The following is a 21,567-nucleotide window of genomic DNA, read 5'->3' on the forward strand; positions in this document are numbered from 1 at the left end:
TCCTGCTGAGGACAAGGCAGTCTGCAGTTTTTACCGGTCGTCAGCCATAGGACTGACCCCAGGACTAGACTCACTTAGTCTGTACGTTGGTTCGTCAGCTTCCATAATAATTACAGATTGTCTTTTCCCAGGGGTGCTAATTGAAAACATCCCTTTTATCTTATTGAAGAAAGAAACGCTCAGTTATCCTGAAGATGATCCAAGAAGAAACAAACTTCTTACATACCAAGTTAGCAAAAGCTCTACAACAATTAGGCACCGAGCCACTCCAGACATCACTGTACCATAAAAGTTACTTGTCTAGTGCTCTTTATCTACAAGGCACTTGAATATTAGCCAATCTTTTCAATAGCCCTCTTGAGGTATTCTGGTATCTGAATAACAGAAGTAATGAGTGTTGTTTGCCCAAGGCCAAAGAGGGAATTGGGGGTAGAATTGAGATTACACTAGAGTTTCTGGTCTAGCTGTCAATCCACTAGGACACGTTGCCTTTCTTTGCCCCAAGGCCATCCAGTCATTGCAGATGAAGCCCCTGACAAAATTTTACAATGGTGACTACTACAGGGTTTTTATCTTTATTCCACGCTATGCTCTGCTCTCCCAGAAGGTTTGTGAAGTTTAGTGACCGTAATAGGCTTTGAGCGTACGCTGTCTCTGACTCAGTTCCCCCTGTGCAAAACGGGGCTGGTATCTGTGATGTGTAGGTCACTCATGTTTTTGAAGTGCTCTCGGATCATCTTTGGTTACTTCAGAAATGCAAATGCTATTATGGCACACGTTTTAATGTCTTTAGATAATTTGTAGAATAAATGGGTAACTTTTTCTTTTGTCTACCTCTTTAATGTTTTTCTAATATTACAGTGAGGATGCTTGAGAATATCCTCCCTGTTTGTTTAACAAAGTATTACCTTCCTTTTTTCTTTCTTTTTTTCTTTTTTTTTTTTTTTTTCTAAATTCAGAGTTTGTTTGAAGTTAGCGTGGTCTTTGCTCACCCGGAAACAGAGGATGAGTGCCGTTTCCTGTAAGTTTTTATATAAATAACAAAAGATCTTTATCTAAATATTGTGCAACATTGTTGGTTTGGATTTGCTACAGATGAGATTATGCAGTGTTTATAAACTAGAATGGGGCCTGCATCTAAACTTCCTCATATTCAGATAGAGTTGCAGAACTTAAAGTTACGCCATCTCTGTCTGGTTAATTCTGTGCTTTAAAGCCAATAAACAAAATCATCCAGAATTTTGGTTTGAACTGGAAGGAGAACTCTCATATAAGTTGTTTAATTTCAGCCCTTTGCAAAGTCATTACCCTCTTCAATATAGCTGTATCATTTTAAAAAATAAATTCAAACCACATAGTTGCAGGTGGGGGAATCTTTTGAGGTCATGCCTAGGTTTTCCTGCTCTTACAGGAGACATGGATGGGAGGGAAGGCTCTGAAGTGAGTTAATCCAACTTAGCTGGTTGATTAAAACAAACAGAAGTTCCCTGGCCACTACACATAGGTTTTGGCCTGGCCCACTAGAGCATCTGCTCAGCAAAATATTTCTGTGAATTTAGCTACCATTTAGTCTGATTTCTCAAAATCTAGCAGTAGTATATTCTGGATAATTAGGTTCACTCTTGCTGTTTGCTGATGCTTCCTGGAAAACTTAAGTGTCATTCAGTTTCATCGCTTGCACTCTACTGCAAGTTAAATCTTAGCATAGAAAGAGGCTCGGCATAGAATTTCTGACTTCCCTGTTTCATAGTGACTTCATCTCTTGAGACTAGAGATTTCCTTTGCAGCCTTTATATATTTCCCCGATTTTACCCCTTCTGGCAGTTTGTGATCTTGTTTGAATGCCCAATCTGCCACCTTCTCGGTTTTCAGCAGCTGCACCCTTGTCTTGGGGTAGTGGGTGAGGGAGTGCATGCTTGGTGACAGACCAGATAGTAGGAAGAATTGATTACTGGTATTTGCTGAACATCTTTCCTTTCCAGCTTCTTCAAGACCGGGCAAAAGGGGGAGAAAGTAGTAGGGCCAAACTACAATTCTAAATAATGTTACCTGCAATCCTGTAAAATCTCAAAAGTTTCTGGATCCTGCACCCTTTTGTTCTTATTTATTTAATTTTACTTGATCAGTTCTTGTTTGCTGTAGTGCTCTTCCTTCCTCTGAAACCTCTCAGCTCTTATTTTCAGCCTATCCTTCCATCCTTTCTGTGACGTTTCAAAAACACCGATGCCGAGCATGTTATGGTGCCAATGCTAGCGCTCCAAGGGGAATAGTTGTAGAGGTGAAAGCTGTAAAGAAGTTCCATTCCACATTCCAACTACTCAGGTTTATTCCATGTGACCTGACACTATCCCTTTATTTGCCTTCTCTTTGTAGCATACTTAAACAGCAATTAAGATTTTAGACATTTTTCTTAAGTAACAGCATGTTACCTAATTTAATTACATAGTAGTTTCTCAGGCATCAAGGCATTCTGTGTATGTGAATGGCTGGTTCTGGGCAGATTCTGAGGGAATGGTTTGGTTTTGTTGTAAATATGGTAAATTTGGCAATTGTCACAGCTTTAGTAATGACAGTCATGTTTTTTGTGGAAGCAAAGTAGGACCTTATCTCAACCTGGAGAAGTCCTCCAGGTATGCTTTTGGGTAGCATTTCGAAGTATGGCATCTGCAATTTCTCATCTCTCAAGCTGTTCTCACACAATTATGTGTAGATAGGTGCGCTAAAATGACCCTTGGTTTGACACGGAAGATTGAATTGGCTCTTGTTACTTGGCATTTGGAGGTTTATGTTTAAAGGTAAGGTGATATTTAAATTCCGGAAGAGGGAATTTGTGACGCTTTGTGTCACAAACTGGCCAGGCAAGTTGCTTGTATAGAAACAGCATGAGGTCAGACCTGCTTCCTTATAGGCTAAAGTAGTTATAGAAGTGTTGAAAAGCACCAGCAAGAAATGATAAATTGTGTTGTAGGCTAGAAATCATCTCTAACTGCATACATAGAAATCCACTAATAGGAACAGCAACTTCCTCTACAGTACTCAGAAAAAGTGTTTCACTGACTTGGCTTTCACTTTCGTGAAACAACCAATAGTTTCCTTTTGAAGAGGCAAAGCACAAATGGTATCGAACACCTGGGGTTACTTTTTCTGTAGTAAATTGAATTTTCCCATCCAGAAGCAGCAATTTGAATCTCTAGTTTGCAGTGTGCATTGGCTAAGACCAGCAAGTACAGATTTCAAGATGTCAGCAAATCTGGCACAGAACTTAAATGTTAGTCATTATCTTTATTGAGAAGGATTGGAAAGGACTGAAAGCTAACCTTCTTGGGTGCTTTTCCATCCCATCTCAAAGCTGAGACACATTTGTGTTGGTTAGAGCAAAAGAGGCTTACACAGCTTTGTCCATGATTTCTCCCTAGATCGAGCAACACACGCTTTCCGCCATTTGTGGTTTAGGATAAAGTTAATTTTAAAATCTGCTCTGTGCTAAGCTGTGGAAGTGAGATACTGGACATATTGGTACACAGACAATGTAGCTGCTATGCTTATAAGTCTGTCTGTCTGCCTGCCTGCCTGTTTATTTCTTTTTCTGTAAGCAGCTAATTCTCATTTCTGTATTTAGAGCCACAGCCTGCCCAGACTGTTTCAAACCAGCGAAGAACAAACAGGTAGGATCTCATCATTGTTGTATTTCTTTTCTGACATTCAGAATTTCACAGCAGTAGCTACAACGAAGAACTTCTCTAGGTATTCAGCCAGTGTTTAATGTCTGCTTTTCCTTCATCAAAAATCTCTCCAGTTTTCAGTTGCCTGAAAATAAAGTTGTCTCCTTTATTCAGTTAACATTTCTCTGCTTAGGAGAACTAAGCGCTTGGTGCTTTTCTTTAGGTCATTCTTTTTCCAGACTGTCTAAAGGCCATCATTTTAGGAATGTTCTCTGTAAATACCTCCCTTAAGATCTAGGAATTTGACTGTCATGCATTAAAAGTAGCATAAAAGATGATCCTTAAGCTCTCTGTGGGTGAAACAGTTCAGATAAGTCACATTGTGAAGATGAGACTCCGCAGCTGAAAGAGAATGATCACACTGCAGTTTCCATGTCCTCTGATCTGAGTGAAAGACAAAATACATGCAGGATGGTTTTATCCTGTCTGCCTCTGGAGGGGGGGAAGGAAAGAAAAGGGACCTTGCCACTTGTTGCAGGCCGTGAGCACACACACCATCATTGACAGAAAAGAGGACATGTAAGAATAAAAAAACAGTTGGAGAGAAACTGATGTAAGTAGGACAGTGGGTGTGATCAGAAGAACAAGTAACTTCTATCAGAAGCCTATGCAAGGCCTTTTATTCTTTCTGGTGAAGAGTCTACCGACATTTGGCTGAGGCAGTCTGACCCAGGAATTCTGCCTACTCTACTCCACCTGACCAATAAATGCGAGTCTTTTTTTAGAAGGATTGTATTGTTATAACTCACTGCTTGCTGCATTGCTTTCCGTTAAAAAGGGGGAAATCCCCCATAAGGAGTTAAACCAGCAGGGCCTGGCTGTTAAAACCACACAGGCAACAAGATGTAGGGGAATCTAAAGGAAAAAATACCAACTCTGAAGAGCCGTCAGAGGTTCATCCTTACAAAGAAGCTGTGCTTGAAGCTAGCTTCAAGGGCTGTGTTAATCAGAGAAGTGGTATAAAAACTGGGTTCTGAGTGAAAATTTCTGTCTCATCTGCTGTAGAGACTTATTTAAACCTGCTGCTAGTTTAAGGGTTTTCCAGCTCCTGTGTTCTGTGAGGAAGGGAAGTGCTATTATCTCTAGTTATGCATAGAAAGAGAAAGAGCAGCTTTCCTGAAGGCATCCAGGAACTGTGTGTTAGAGCAAATTGTCCCAAACAGTCACCCGGTATTTTTCCCTGTTTTTTCCAAATCCCCAATCCAGTTTGCAAAAAAGACATCATTAAATTGGAAATTCAGCGGACGGCCACCAAGACAGTGAAGGGGCTGGAGCACGTGCCCTAGGAGGAGAGGCTGAGGAACCTGGGCTTGTTCAGCCTGGAGAGGAGAAGTCTTTGTGGAAGACCCAACTGAATCTCCCCCTAGTACCAACCGAGGGGTTACTGAGAACAGGGAGCCAGGCCGTTCACCACAGTGCATGCTGGAAGAGTGAGAGGTGGTGGACGTAAGTTGAAATGAGAGGTTCAGAGTACATATAGGAAAAAACTTTTTACCATGAGGACAGTCGGACAGTAGAGCAGGCTACGCAGAGAGGGTGCGCGGGCTCCATCCTTGGAGGATTTCAAGACCTGACTGGATAAAACCCTGGACAATATGGTTTGATCTCATAGCTGACCATGCTTTGATTAGGGAGGTTCGTTTAGAGACCACCTACTGTCCTCAGCCTTCCTAAAGTAGGATTCCACCTCACCTGTTACAACACTTATTTCTCCTGTTCTAGGAACCTAAATTCAGTGTTTTCTGCCTTAACCTCACTTGAGTTATCAACAGCAGCACCTGGCTATGCATAGAGGATGGTAGTCGTGGCTCCTGTCACTGTTGTACTATTATTACTACTTTTACTATGAGTTCACCCTTGTGAATTGATGCAGCTCAGGAGACTGAAGTTGCTCGCCTTCCACAGTTCGGGAACTGCCAAGCCCTACCATTCGGAGCCCTTACTTCTGAGTATGAATGAACTTTTGAACTTTATAGACAGATATCTACTTAACAGTATTATTTTCAGAAGAACTAGCTTCCTACTGTCACCGAGATAAAAGCTGGGGCTTAGGTATACTTAACTCTTGAAAACAGGGAAGCTGGTTTAGATTTCTGTTCATGGATTGGGGATTCTGTTTTTAATCTGTTTTGCAAATTTGGACCTGAGCTCCCAAGCACTACTTTTTTTGTTCTTGCTTTTGCACACTTTTATATATCGTCTGAAATAAGATCGTTTCCAAAGATATGCCTAGCATTTCTTTCAGCTAACCAAAGGGCAGAGTTAGCAGTTGAATAGTCTAAGGAGCTGGAGTAGGTTTCTCTGGAAGAGTGACAATAATTTTAGACCTGCTGACAGTCAGTGGCACTTGTTATTTTTTTCTGTGTAAAAACAGAGTGAGGAAACATATACTACTGTTTGTACGTGTCTTCTAGAAAGAAAGGGGCAAATCTTAGTTCTACAACTAAATAACTGTTATGTTCCAATCTGTCAGCTATATTAGTTGTATTGCTTTCATGTTGTGAGTAAAGTTATTTGAATATATTTTGGCAAAATTACCTGTTGCTCTCTGTTGCCCTATTAAAGTTAGGGTTGAGATCACAGTGAGTTCTGGCTGATATAGAGTTGCTTCTAGGTATGAGAAAACACAAAACACAAGTGAAAGAAGTATATTGTGAGAAGCGTACGGTGTGTATATTTCAGGGGTTTTTTTCTTCCTTAGGCATATCCTTTCTTAGCTTCTCTTAGTTCTTGACTAATTTTTTTTATTTCACTGTGCAGTCTGTTTTCACTAGAATGGCAGTTATAAAAGCTCTAGAGAAGATAAAAGAAGAGGATTTTCTCAAGTAAGTATATACTGAAACTAGTTCTTAGTATTGTGCTTTTGTATAGAATTAGGATGGAGGGGAAAATACTAGGTGGGTAAGTAGTGGTTGTTCAAATTCTGCTAGTTTACTGGTTAAAATATGTTGCGTTTTCTATTCTTCTGGTAATAAAATGTCATTCCAGATCTTCTATTTAAAGGAGTTATCTTAAAATGCTTGAATTAAGCCACAGAGGATGGAAAACGGGAGGTGACACAAATGATGGTCTTTTTTCCATTAGTAAAAGTGCTTCATTGGTTGATTATCTCAGGAGCTGCACGGAGGAGAAATCGTGGGTCAGAGAGCTGCAGTTCTGCTCTGTGCTTTCAGCAGTACGTCACTGCAGATCTGTGGGCTGGCATGGGATTTAGAACGGTTAGAAGTGAAAACAGTTTGTTGTAGTATTGCCAATCATTTACATTCAAAAATCTTTATGTACATCCCCAAAACCACAAAAGAGATTTAAAAATCGTGGAACTTCCTTCTGTATTTTGAACCTTAGAGTTTGTAAGGCAAACTTCTCTTTACAAGAAAGACTTTTTCCCGTATTTCCAAAATGTTAGGAGTGGAGTTTTAAGAAAACACCAAGTGCCGTAATATGGTTAAAATCACGAGCAGCGGGAAGACATCAATAGCCACTCTTTCTGTAGTTCACTGTGCTCAATTGCACTAAGTCTTCGCAGCTCTTTTCTTTGATTCCCAGCAAAGATTTAGTAATAGAACCTGAAGATACTTTTCATGCAGTATTTAGTTTCATTATTGCTATAGCTATAGTATGGTAGATCTTATTAGCACACTTTGGAGTGTTTTACTTCGATAATGTTCGATGACAGATTGACAAAAGTATTTGCAATGCGGTGTGGTTGATTTGCTTAATGTTTATCCATTTCTTGGTGTTCCAGATTTTAATGTGAATGCTGAGTTTATACTGTAGCTGTGTTTTGTGTAACTGAAGTCGTCATCTTTCGTGCCATTATTGCTATGGTGATGCTCCGTCATGTTCTGCTATTACTAGTCTTTTTTAATCTTTTTTTATACAGGCATTTTCCATGTCCCCCAAGTTCACCAAAGAACCTCTGTGTCGCTCTGGAAATTCAGTGCAATAATGGTGCAGTTTTTGTGGCTGGTAAAGTGATCCATTTATTTTCTGCTGTGTTGCCTTAAACATAACTTTATAATACTGCCACGAGACCCAGAAGATTCTTGCTATTTGTTGATTCCTGTAATCAAGTATAAGGAGCAAAGAAACAAATCTGGCTCTATCTAAGAGTGGACTTTGTTTGACAGGGGAAGAAATTATACTTGCCTTTGCTGAAGACATGATTTTGTGAAAAGTTAGATATTACAGATCAACATGCTAAAATCAGAACTGTTTGCCTGTTCTTACATTGCGAATTTAAACTTGGAGACTGCGTGGTGGAGATGGTTGAAGAGGAGGAGCGGGAGCTGGAGACAGCTGTGTCAGGGCCGAGGTCGGGTTCCCATGTTAGGAGCTGCAGGAGGGGAGCATGTCACTTCTGCTGCTGCCAGTTGTGCACACACCTCCCTTCTGGATATTTGGGAAGACCCTGCTTTTCCTTGCCATTGTTTTTCTTTTGCTTTGAGAGATGGAAGAGTGCTCTCTCTTGTAGAGACAGCACAGGATGATGCGAAGATTTAAAACAACTGTCTTTGTGCCCCTGCTCATTAAGGGGGCTTGTCCAGAAGCGGTTTAAGAAACAAAGAATTTTGCCCTGTTGTCAAAGCTTGCTCTCTCCTTCGGAAAACCTTTATCCCTGCAAATCCTGCAGTTGTAATATGTCCACTCATAGTAAGCACATGGTTTGGGAAAGGCAGTTCCGCACTAAATAAGCTCCCAGCAGTGCTGTTCCCTTGCTTGGATTTTGATTTGGATTCAGAGGTTTTCACCATCTGGATTTATCTGCATATTATTCCGTCCAAAACTGCCAATCCTAGTGGGATTAATAAAGGTTAAATTTTAGAAAGCTTAGTTCTTTCTAGTTCCCCCCTCCAAACCCAGAGATAGCGTCCGAAATAATTGGGTGAGACAGGTAATGCAACAACACCCGGTGTCCCTGAGTTGAGGTGATTCAACTTTTCTATCACTTGCCTGCAAGAGTATCTACCCTTCCCCTAGTCCTGTGTATAAACAACCACTTATTTAAATATATGCAAACAGATTATTTTTAAAAACCCTACAATTTTAGTCCAACATACTGTGTTTAAAAGGGTGGTACAAATCCTGACTAAAGGAAAACATAATATGAAAAGTAAAAATGCAAAAGTGAATGTTCTCCTGGCAGCTAGTCGGTGTTCTATACATACCTGTTTCTTATTTTTAATTACTGATTAGGCAGTTAGATGTACACTTTCATGAATCCAAGATATCCAATGTCTTTTAGCCTTTTCCAAACACACTGTTTTATTTTAGGTTGCTTTGTTGGATGGTCTTATCAGAATTCACCTGTATGGAGAAAGAGACAGAGGGTTAGCTTTCTGCCTGTGATTTAATACTGGGTTTGCAATTTATAGTTTATAGCTTGTTCCAGACAAAACCAAAAAAAACCCAGGCAGGATGTTGTCTTTGAATAATTTGTTGAGTACAGTGCAGTTATTTTGTTATTACAGCAGTTTAAATGAGACGGGATCTTAATTTGTAAGCGCAGTTTCAGAGTTGGTATTGCCCTCTTGACCTTACCTTTGGTGTTCACTGAACGCTGCCCCCGCCCCCCCCCCCCCCCTTTTTTTAAAGCTTCAGGAGAAGCTGTCAAACCGAGAAACACCTTCTGTTTTTTTTTTAACCCACTGTTGTTCAGAGCAAAAGCTAAAAATATTAGAGTGGGGAGTTGAGAGAAAAGAAAAAAAAAATCATTTTCCTCTTTCCATTTTATGGAAAGAGAATTTAGCAGCGTGAAGCTGACTTCTGAATGATTAGTCACAGTACTTTCATTACTTGCCCCAGTGAAACGGTATTAGTCAGTTCCCCCGTTTGTTTGTGTGGGTTTTTCTGCAGATCAGAATGCAAGCAGGAAACATTGTTAGAAATAGGAAAATATGATACTGAAAACCAAAAAAACTGAGATGACAGAGGCACAGTATAATACGCATAGCTACTTCAAACTCCTTTTTTATTTTCTATATGCAAGGTTTCAGATTGAAACTTGTTTGTGCAGGGGGGTTACTCGTTCTTTATGAATGAGTTCCTTGGTTTGTGCCTATTTTCACTTCTTATAAAACCTGTCGATAAGAAAGCTCATCTTGGTCATCCGTGTCACACTTGTTCTTTGTTTATAGCAGTCGTGTCACGGGAGATGGCATGCTAGTGTGACATAACACGAGACTATGACTGGAATCAGTCAGAGGATGGCAATCTCTTTACATGGCAACTTTCCAAGGTTCTTGAAATTTGTACTAGTCTATTACTGAGACATTTTGCTCGCATGGCTTTCCTTGTAATGAGCCAAAGCATTTTAGTTTGGGTTTCTTTTGTTAAACGTTCAGACAATGGCAGAACTTGGATTGAAACCTGAGCTACTTGATACAGGGGAGTGTGGGAACTTCTTCACTTGGGACAGACGTACACTGGTGGACAGGCATATATGTATCGCACTAGTTTGGTATAGGGGAGGCTGGTTAAAGACCATGGTCTGGTTCAAAAAAATAGTTTTTCCATTTGGAATTAAGTTGTCTCAAACGAGGCACTCCAACCTCTGGGTTTTCATTCCCAGCTGTGTCAGGCTATATACAGTTTTGTTTCTGTGGTTATACCTGAAGGTATGACTGCAGCAACTGGCTCTCTAAGTCTACCTTTAAGCTAGCCATCTCGGATACTGAAACTCTCATAGGTGCAGCAGCATGCATTTCATACTGTTGCTGTAATGCTCTTGCCATAAAACAAGTTTAAGCCTGTAAATTTATTTTCACAAGGCTCCGATGAAAGTTAAATGTATTGTGCCGTGCAATACTGGAGCTTTTGTCCGTTGCTTTAGCATGATTACAGCTAACATAGTTGTTTTTTACAGGAAGATACAACAAATATTCAAGGAATTTACCTCAGACTCCCTGGATTATTGATGGGGAACGGAAGCTGGAATCTTCAGTGGAAGAACTGATTTCAGAGCATCTAATGGCAGAATTCAAAGCAGACAGTAAGTATCTAGGAGATCTTTTACCATATATATTTTTCATCATTACTAGAATACTTTTTCCTTAGTAGCTACTAACATAATATAAGAATATGATGGAAAAAAACATGTTTCTTTATCCCTCTCTTATCCTTCTAAGTCCAAGCTTGTAAACTTTTTTTAGCCGTGATCTGTGAGTAATTAGATGACTGCTTTGTTTTATGCAGTGTCTTTTATCCTTCTAAAATATCTCCTCCGTTGATCTGATGATGCAAATATTACAGTTTTATGTGGTAGTATTTTTGCCTAGCCATACTTCTTAACGGCTGCTAATTCATAAAATGGCTTGTAACAAGGAGGTTTTTGCCATCAGTGTTCCATAATATCTGCCTAGCCTTCGACCTCTTCGTGTTTTTCTTACCTTGATTAATTTATTTTCTTCAGTGCATAGAGTTCCACAAGCTAAATGCTTATCTAGGGATTTTCCAGATGAAGTAATCACTGCCCATCATTTGTCATCTACTGGACGTGGAATTAGAGACGTAGAAGGCCCAACGAAAAATCGCATTAAATATTAGTTTGGAAAAAACAGCTACTTTCCCCTCCTCTCCTCCCTCCTCCCAGTGGATATGTTAGTCTGAACATTAGGAAAATCCTCAAACCGTGTCTTTAGGCCAGGTACTATGTAACACCTGACTTCAGCTTGCAGAATTACCACAAGGGACTACCGGAAATGCAGGTGCAGTAATGTTGAGAAGAGACATAAACTAATAGAAAGACCATTGCCAGTAGGTCAAGGGAGGTGATCCTTCCCCTTTACGCAGCACTGGGGAGACACATCTGGAGTACTGGGTCCAGTTCTGGGCTCCCCAGTACGAGAAAGACGTGGACATACCAGAATGAGTCCAGCAAAGGGCTGTGAAGATGATTAAGGGTCTGGAGCATTCCCCACCAAGAAAATTCTGGTAGTATGACCAAAATACACCTTCATGACCGTGGCAGATGGTTATGTAGTTGCCATAATACGACCAGAGAAATGAGAGATAATAAAAACGGAGGAGATCTGTATGCACGCTCTATGTTCCCTATGGAGGAAAAAGTTTTGAAACCATCAGTTTTTCAGAGACGCTTTGGAATAGCGCTGCAAAGTCACCTCTAGTGCAGGGTTTGGTCCCCCATTCCTCCTTCAGGCAAAGCTTAAAGGTGGAAGGGGTATGATGAAGGAAACTAAATACCCAACAGTACATTTCTGTAGCTTGAAAGGTGAGAAAAACAAATACACAGAGGTTACTTTTCAGTTTGGACTTGAGTTTTCTTCCTCTTTTGTCCAGGTGTGTGCGACTAGCAGAAATTTCTCTGAAATCTTTGGAAACCATTGGGTGTATTTAGGATAAAAAGTTGTGGTTTGGAGGAAGACAGCTCAGTTTGATTTTATTCACAGACTTGAATTAGCTGGGTAAGAAATGAACAAAATTAATCAGTAAGTGGAATTCATTTAGGATGGTACTGCTTTTTTCTGGACATTTTCAGGGTTGTTGCGGTCACGTTCAGGCCAAGGAACTAGGAGTGCTCTTTGAGGAACTTGTGAACCTGATGCAATAAACAATAACTATCCCAGATTTTTTCAAATACAGTGCAGTTTTCATTTTATAAAGATAGCTCTTCAAAGTATGTCTGCAAACACAAATAAGTTTAGAAAGAAAATATTTCACTTTTTAAAAGCTGTAGAGAGTATTAAAAATGTAAAATAAAATCTCACCTCCCTTGTTCAAATCTGTTATAGGCTTTAATTTTTCTTCCTCTGGAAGAGAAGATGTGGATGTAAGAACGCTAGGCAATGGTAAGGCTTGGAACATCCCTTGTGAAACACAGAAACCAGCAAAATGATTAACTGAAGCTGAGTGCATAAGTGTGTGATTAGGCATGCTTTGAAATTTTATCTCGGAAACATTTTAGTGATATTTATGTATTTATTCCCAAAGACCGAACAGTTTCATAAAACCAACTGAAGGAGCAGCCCTTTTTCAGTGTCCTTGGCTGCACAGATGCATGGAAGTGCATAGCTTGTCAGGAGTATTTTATTTTACTCGCTTCCTATTTTTAAGCCATTTATGTCAGACTGATTCCTATCTTGTTTTCCGCTGGGTCCTTCTGCTTTGCCTCACTGTCACTGGGGAGCGGGGAAGCCTTATTTTCTGTTTGAACTTGGGTCCTTTAAAAAGGTCAGTTGCTTTCCAATATGCTGAAGCTACTATAGCCAAAGGAGGAGGGGAAAGAAAAAGTAAAAATTAACAATGATGTGTTCCAGTTGCTGTCTGAGTTGTAGCGTAGTTCTTGGCATTGCTCATACTGGGGATCATCTCTGGCCCTGAGCACAAAAAGTGCAGCTATTGCAACAGATGTTTAGCTGAGGGAGCGGGATTTAACATCATCTTGCACCTGGGCATTGCTGTAGGTGACAGAAAATAAGCTAATTAGCTTTTTTTTCTTATTTTATTTTTTAATTAGCACAGACTTGTACAAGATGTCTTCTGGGAAGTCGTAATTTGCACTTATTGCTGATACTGGGGTTTAGTAGCCAAAAAAAGTCCCTTGTTTCTTTCCTTCCATCTGACGCTACATCCCTAAACCCACAAGTCCTATCCCTGTTTGCATAACAGCAGACAATCTTCACACCTTCCAACCTGACTGCATAAATTCAAACATTAATTTAGAACAACATGTTTTTATGTTTTATGACTGTGCGTGTTGCCAGGAAGGCCCTTTGCAATTGAGCTTGTGAATCCTCGTAGAATACGTTTTACTGCTGAGGAAATGAAGGGACTTCAGCAGGTAAATCATTTGCACCTCGTGGAACTTGTAAAGCATGTGTTTCTTCTCTAACTGAGCAGTTTTGCTAACTGATTCTTTTTTAAATATCACAGACAATTAATAACTCTTCAGACAAAATACAGGTTCGAGATTTACAGCTTGTCACCAGGTCAGTATTTATCATCGCTGGCAAGGGATTTCAAAGTGATGCTTTGGGAGTTTTGCAAGCGTTCTTGCTCACAGCGTTATATAATTATGCTTATGTTATTTATGTTATATGAGTAATTAATTTCCTTTGTTTAGAGAGGCAATTGGTCGTATGAAGGAGGGTGAAGAGGAAAAGACAAAGACCTATAGTGCCTTAATATGGACAGACAAAGCAATACAGAAGGAAGATATTGCATTTCTAGATGATATCAAGGTATCTGCTGCTCTTTTTGCTAATTTATGTAGTACCTGTCCTGGTGTCTTAGGGGAGAGTTTATCTACGTGCACCCACGGACATATCTCTTTCTCTGTGTTTGGCGTTTTTTTTTCATCAGGGTTTCTCTTGCTATAGGGACTTTCATACCTCCCTTCCCCGTGCTCATCCTTCCTTACTTCACCATTGTCAGGCTAGCAATATAGCTGGCTGGCTGTGAGCCAAGACAACAAACTGTTGTATAATGTTGACCTTCCAGTAGACAAATAATAAGAAGTAGTGAATGGGAGAGGAGGAAATCTGGCACCCACACCCCTTTCTTTACCTTAGGTAGTGTTTTGCCTAAGTGAAAGGAGCAGAGGTGGTCTTTTGTTCTGCAAGCTCTAAAGCCATTCTTCCACGCTGCAGCAATTAGGAGTTTGAAATGTCTATGGAAAATAATGCAGAGGCCTTTACAAAGTGCTCAACGTAACAGGCACGCTGTCTTAATGAGAACTTTCTCCAAGTGTTGGTCAGAGGGGTACTGCTGATGGAGAAGTGCGTTCTGTTTTTGTTGTGTTGTACCACTTCCTATGGGGCTTGGCCATGAAATCATTCTCAAAGCGTGAGCCATTACAGTTCAGGGAGACAACTGTTGTGAAGCTTTTTTAGCATGCCCACTCACTTCCTGAGAAGTTGCCTTTCAAACTGCTGCATCTCATTTGGGAAAGGGGGTGGGGAATGAACTTTTAAAAAGACTGTTACGAGATCTAATCTCATTTCGGGTTTTTTTCATCACTTTTCTTTCTAGGGGGTTGGCTGTAGTTTAGACAAAGCATTTTGTGGGTGGGATTTTTTTGGGTTTTGTTTTTTTTTTTTTATTATTGCCCTGAGGCTCTCAGTGAGCTTCTAAATCCTGGAGTCATTCCAGCAAAGGACTATGGAGATTTCAAGGTTATTCCTCTGTATTTGTGATTCCATTAGTTTGTGTTCATATGAGGCCTTCTCATTTAGCCTTTGAGATGGCTGTCCTTTTTTCCTTTGATAAACATGGAAAAAATTAGTCTTGCCTCAAGAAGATTACTCAACTACCATAATACAATATAAAAAAGATGTGATTGGTTAACAATACATATGACTCTTACAATCTATGCAGTATGTTGCACATTTCCTTCCTCGTTTGTTTTGTTACCTCTTGTAACAGGAATTAAAACTTGACCAGAAGACACCTCTCCGGGTTCTTCACAGAAGGCCTTTAGCTGTAAGATGTCGGATCATTCACACCATGCAATCTGAGTACATAGACGAGCATCATTTTCGCCTGCATCTGAAGACTCAAGCAGGAACGTATCCTTAGATGCCGTTACACAACGCATTTACGAAACAGCTTGCTGGTTAGAGTAATTCGGGTAATGGGAAATTTCCTGCTTTTACCGCTGCGGTGCTTCTAAATCCCCGCTCTTCAGCAGTCATATGTTGCTGCATAATGTTTGCTTTCATGTCAGAATTTCACATTCAGGCTTTCATTCAAAAATGCTACCCGTGTGTATGTCTTTTTGTGATGACCAGTCTGATAGTTTTAAAGTATATGACAGCTATAAAAATGTACCGGTTAAAGATATGCTTAAGCTTTTCCTGATTTAACTGAAAACTTTTCACCTTAGAAAATAAGCTTTTCCGCAATATTTAATGCACTGCAATGCATACTGTAGATTGCTGCTACTTACAAGTTAACATTCTCGTCATAAAGTCACCGCTCGCTTTGGAATAAAACAGAAAATACAGGTCGATAGTGCAGTTTTTGGCATTAGAGGCAGAAGCCAAGAATTAGGATGTCTTTTAAAGATGGGTATGGGCTTAACAGGACGTTCACTGCAAATTGGAAAAAGACGCTATTTTTGCTTTGAGCGTTTTTCACCATTTTTTTTTTTTCCCCCTTTTGATTTCTTTGTGGTGAAATACACCTTTCCTTAGCCAGTATTCCTAGCTACATTAAAGAATTTGTGCATGGAGACTTTGGAAGAACAAAGCCCAATATTGGCTCCCTACTGAATAGAACCGCCGACATTCTGGAGCTGGATGTAGAAGTAAGTTGTTTGCCATTTATCTTTCCTGGAAATTAGTAACGTTAGTTGCATTTGTGAGATGGTGGAATTGCTCTAACCGAATCAACGTTCCTTACCACAGTTAATAGAAAAATTGATGTTAATGCAACAATAGTGGTTTGTACCACGCCGCCACATGTGACAGACTTCCTTTGCTGAATTCATGTCGGGGAGGGATGGGAGGACATACCATGAATTGATGACACTTCTTATTAGCACCCAGTGGAACAGAGCTTAGCAAGGCTACATGTACCACATCATTGCTTTTCAAAACCGGGTCGGATGAAAAAGGAGAGATTTTGGCTTCCTGTTCCAGTGCTGGTTCAAACACAGCAAGAAATTATATCTGTTCACTTGCTGGAGTCAGATGAAAAGACAAAATTTGTTTTGGTTAAAAGAATGTACGTAGAGATACGGATTTAATATTTAACCTAGTGGTTTGGCAAGGTTTATTTAAAATGTGGGTTTTCATTTCAAGTAGCCAGTCATCAACATGCTTGTTCTCATGTATTTCTGGAAAGCTGCCCATGTTACATTTTGCCGAAGAGACTTGCAGTATTTTGCCTGTCTTTGGTGGGATAATAATACAGAAAGAGAGCTTGCAGAGGGCACTTCTGTTACTTCTGAAAACAGCAACGCCTGACTTGGGGCTCGGGCTGATGAGCATCGCTCTCGTATGGATAGATGTCTCTACAGTTATTGGACATAACTGTGAAAGAAGTCTAGGGACTAGAAAATAATTAGTCATGTTGCTAACAATGCATTTTAGCTCAGCCTAAGAGCCTAATCCTTTGATGAAGTTGTAGATTAGGCAAGGAGTAGGTATGATTAATGCAGGCAGTCTTGAAGCCAAGACCGCGTTTAACATGCCGTGTTGCGATTGCAAATGGTGATACTACGGTAGCGCAGGGTGTTCTGCTTTTGGAAGTGGGTGAGCAACAAGTTTATGCCCAAAGGGAACTGGAGAGGTGGCCTCAGGGAGGCCAGGGAAGAAAGACATAATCCAAGTTGTAATTACGACATTTGCTTCTAATAAAGTGTCAGGCATGTTTTGTCCCTTTTGACTAACAGTCAGGATGACTGTTAATGATGTTGCCTAGATAATTCTTGCGCATAATGCTTGACAGCTTATTCTTTTAGTCTAGTTTTCCTTGCTCAGGAGGCAGGTTTGGGGACAGGTGATGGTTTTCTGCTTGAACCTTGCCTGCTCTGCCCAATACCTGAGTATTTCTGTGGCATCAATCAACAAGTTGTTTGTTTTCACATCGTAACGGCCCACCTATAGGATGGGTAGAAGATGGAGGTGGTTCACGTTTCTAATTAACAGTCCTGGACACTCGCAAATGTAGCCCAACATCAAACGATGCTGGGAAGTAGTAGTACAAGCAGTTGTGACCCTGCTTTATGAAGAAACCCCAGCTCCCAGAGAGCGCTCGGCAGGCACACGTGGCATCACTAGAAGGTGGCTGTTTCATGCCACTGTCTCCTGCTTGTCTTGTCCCCCGTCTCTTATTTTGGCATCCTTTACTCTGTTTCTTTACACTATTAGCCTGTAGCTGACAAGCATAGAGCTCTGACAGCAAGTCTCTTTATATATGCAAAATATCAAGTCTGCTGATTTTGCTCTTTTTTTTTTTTCCCCCTTCCCTGCTCTTGTAGTCTGTTGATGTTGACTGGCCTCCAACATTGGATAATTAACTTTTCAAGTTGGGACGAGGAAGAAGCAGCAACTCTGTCAGCAGCTGGTTACTGAACACTGTACAGTATTACAGCTTGGTTGCAAAGTATTTCTGTTGAACGTTTGGATCATGTTGATCTGCCAAAGGACACTGTTACTTTGAATCGACTTTAAACGCTCTGAAACAGGTAGTGTTCATCCAATCTCTAGCCTTATTTTAATTTCTTCTGTGCATAAAAAGATTTTGGTAAGTTAGTGTAGTGATAATAAGTCTTTTTAAAAAACAATCAAGAAAAAAAAAAATGGTGTAACATGTGCAAATGGTTTACTGAGCAAGTACAGGAAATGTGCTTTCTGCAGTAGTTTTTAATTAAAACATTTTAAATAACCCTCCCTCAAGCCAGATGTTTTTTTTAACTCTCTTTATAGTGGATGCTGCAGCTTTCTTGTCTGGACGCAGGTAGCACTGAGTTACCTCAAACCCAGTCCTAACTTTTTCTGAGCACTATTCATGCAGGAGTATTTCCCAAAAGTCAGGGAGACTCTGAAACCAGGCTAGTGCTTGGAACGAGGCAGCACTCTGCTGACTGCTTTTTGGGCAGTGTCAGTTTTAGAGATGGGTAAATTTGTCTCCCAGACAAAGTACTTTTCGAAGGGAAAAACAGTTTTCAGAGGAAAACTTTGCACTTGAAACCAAGTTTTTCTCATTTAAAAACATCAGCGATGCTTCCTAGAAACAGCAGTTGAGGCACTCGAGGCCTCAGCAGCTCTCTGGCCTGATTACAGTCCTCTTCAGGCATAGGATTTCCCCAGTTGAGTCACCCTATATAAAAAGATTGGGAACTCCTGGCAGTGGTGCACGATGGAAATCTAAAGAAAAACAGGAATACCAAGAACCCCAAAGTACAGGCAAATATGAGATGTACTGAAGAACGTTGGTATTGAAAGAACGAGTCAGAGATTAAAAAGCTTTGGTTTGTAGCATAGTACGTATTTTTTTTCTAGTATCCAACCTTGGATGGATGCCTGGAAGAGCTGAACATTGCCTAGGAACTTGCCTGGAACAGGGAAGACCTGAGGGTTTTGGTTTTTTTTTTTCTTTGCTTGTGTTATTTTAAATGTTTCACACAAAGCAGGGGCTGCGCTGCAGGATTATTTTTGTTTATTAGCCAGGTCCCACCCCCTACATCTTTAGGAGAACCCACTTTTATGCCTCTATCATGTTCATCCATTAGGAAGATGCGTCTGCTCAGCTGAAGTACAGAAGAGAGTTAAACTATCGACAAGAAATTAAGGGTTGGCATTTAAGGGCTCTTCATTAGTTACCATTTCAGAAATAACGAGGGTACTATTTGCCAAGTAATCCTCCCTGTCCCCAAAACCGCTTATATAAGAGTTTTCTGTGAAGTGAGCAAAATGTTTGCATTTAATATACTTAAAACTGAGAACTTCAACCGCTGTTTGGGGACAGGGAGGATTACTGCGACGGCCTACCTTCAATTCAGTGGTGCCAGGACCTCGTAATAGAACAGCCGCACGGTAACTTTAGCTGAAGGCTCAAAAAGGCATTAATAAATACGTTTTCCAAGGAGGTCCTAAAAACTGATCTTGAAAAATTAGCCTAATTATACGCTCTGCCTGTGATGAGCTGTCAAAACTTGTCTCTCGTCATTTGTTTTCCTAGTCCACTGTAACATAAGTATGGCAGTAGTTCAGAAGCTCCTGTTTTTTCTAACACAAAAATACATGATTCAGACAGCAGTATTTTTTTTTGTTTTAATCTTAAAGCTGTGATGAGCAACAGATTCCAGGAATAGTTGTCTCAGATAATAATCTGTACCCAGAAAGGAAGTGTCATGAATGATGGAAAACTTAGGAAACCAAATTCAGAAAACAAACAAAAGAGAATTTCAGTCTCGTATCTATGTGATTTCTTGAAACTCAAAGTGAGCTCAAATATGATTTATAAATTCCATAAACTACAGGGGGGGGAAAAAAAATGTAAACAAGACCGCACTATGGACATGACAGACGTGAGAAGAGCTGTACCAAGGGGGAAACAGAGCTAACAAGGCAGAAGCAGAAAGGGCTCCTGCTCCTGTCGTAGTGCAAGGATACTTTAAGTGCTCCCATCCGCAGCTCTTTCTGCAATGTGTTGTACGTTATCACGGTGACAGTGGAGATGACGTTAAAAATCAAAGTGCAGATAAACAAGGCTATAAATATTACAGTAAATGTGCTGAGTCTAATCTCTTCTCCGTACAACGTAGAGAGGTCCACCAAAATTCCCAAATTGCTTACTTTTATGAGAAATGTGAAATATCCAAGTGAGGGGGGGGAAGAAAAAGCGTTGATGATGCAAACATCTCTACAGCTCTTTAGACAGTTACTGTTCAGTGATCATGTGAAAATATGAAAATGAGCGATGTAATCTGTTTTTTGAACTTTGTTTAAAGTCTGCAGTTTCTAATACAAGGTAAACGCTTTGAACTATCTTTATCTGTAATGAGTATTGCAGCAATAATATTAATGTAGTACTTTGGCCTTCATTTTATTTTTAAAAGTAAAATGCCTCCTTGTGAGTACTCAAATAGGACAGTTTTGTGAAAAGAAGATCTAATCTTGTTCATGAGACGTGTGAAAATGGTAGATATTTTCCAGCACGTGTGAAAAATACTAAAAAATGAGGTCCAGTGCTCCTTAGCACCATCCTTCTTTGCACTGGAAGGACTCAACGTAAAGCCATTGTATTTCTCTGAACAATTGGTCACCAGTAACACTACCACCCCCCCCTTTTTTTTTTTTTGCACCAGCTTAGCTGATCCTGGAGAAAGCTGTACCAGTAGCACAGCTCTAGCTGAACGTGAAAGCATCTGTCCTCTCTGCCCCTCTGACTAAAAAGTCGATCGCTCTGCCACAAAAAACTGCTGAGCGCAGATGAACCCTTACTGCACACATCGCTTTAGGTTTTGTAGTGGCCAAGAGTAATTGTGAGCAGAAAATACTCTCGAAAGCCCCAGGGTAAGCAACCCATAACCTATCTTCTCCCAGTTCTCTGGCTGTCCTGCGGTGAGGGATGTCATGAGTCTGAGAAGGTTGCAGAAGCTGAGTACTTAGTATAACCAGTTTTTTAATTACCAAACCAACTCGTTTACAAAGGAAAACAGAACGTTGAAAATATTTAATTATACAGTAAAAACAAATTGTACTATAAAGAGCTTTCTGTGAAGTGAGCAAAATGTTTGCATTTAATATACTTAAAACTGAGAACTTCAAAACAGAACTGAATAAACAACACATTTCAAGCTTTCTTTACATTTCTTTGGTCTTTCGCTTACTTAAGCTGCAGAGGAGCGATGCAGAAGTGAGGAAAAACTGCTTTAAACTGTGGCGAGTCAATTCGTTGTGTTGTGCAGCTCTGAGTTAGGGGAAGCAGTTTTCCAAACTTTGTACGTTCTACACGTTTTCTAAGGAGCATATTGTGTCAAACCTGTGTAACTGGCGTAATGCATTACAGCAGCAGCACCTTACTGCTTTGAATGCAGTGAATTACTGCAGTTAAGGAGTCATTGCTTGCCTATAAACCGCGGAGGTTTTTTCGGAGTCCCCTTCTGCCTTGCGCACAACTGTAAGTCTCAAGTGGCTTTTTTGATTTAGGGTTGCGGGTTTTGTTTGTCTTCTGTAGCGGAACGTGCTTTTTTTTTAATTGCTTCTTTCCATCGTTTCCAAGGATTGCTTCTTTCAAAGTTTCATGTTGCCAAACAGCAATGATTAGATTCTGAAGCCTTATCTGCCATACAAAACAGCTGTATAACTTTTAAGAAATACTCACATATTTCTTGCTCTGTTACTTCTTAAAAAATAACAAAATGGCAAAGCCCTAT

At 40.2% G+C, this 21,567-nt stretch overlaps 1 protein-coding gene across 1 annotated transcript in view; it reads left to right on the plus strand.

Moving 5' to 3' along the window:
* Positions 1–17,989, plus strand: part of PUS10 (pseudouridylate synthase 10) — a 31,606-nt gene extending 13,617 nt beyond the window's left edge. Inside the window, exons 6-17 of the mRNA XM_009319584.1 lie at positions 960–1,021; positions 3,620–3,665; positions 6,483–6,547; positions 7,606–7,691; positions 10,588–10,713; positions 12,473–12,529; positions 13,445–13,521; positions 13,614–13,669; positions 13,804–13,921; positions 15,105–15,247; positions 15,888–15,987; positions 17,665–17,989. Of these exons, the coding sequence (XP_009317859.1) occupies positions 960–1,021; positions 3,620–3,665; positions 6,483–6,547; positions 7,606–7,691; positions 10,588–10,713; positions 12,473–12,529; positions 13,445–13,521; positions 13,614–13,669; positions 13,804–13,921; positions 15,105–15,247; positions 15,888–15,987; positions 17,665–17,703 (975 nt within the window). The 3' untranslated portion in view covers positions 17,704–17,989. The remainder of the gene's footprint in view (positions 1–959; positions 1,022–3,619; positions 3,666–6,482; positions 6,548–7,605; positions 7,692–10,587; positions 10,714–12,472; positions 12,530–13,444; positions 13,522–13,613; positions 13,670–13,803; positions 13,922–15,104; positions 15,248–15,887; positions 15,988–17,664) is intronic.
* Positions 17,990–21,567: the final 3,578 nt, after the last annotated feature.

This window comes from Pygoscelis adeliae, unplaced genomic scaffold, assembly GCF_000699105.1.
Source record: "Pygoscelis adeliae isolate BGI_AS28 unplaced genomic scaffold, ASM69910v1 Scaffold122, whole genome shotgun sequence".
NCBI lineage: Eukaryota > Metazoa > Chordata > Aves > Sphenisciformes > Spheniscidae > Pygoscelis > Pygoscelis adeliae.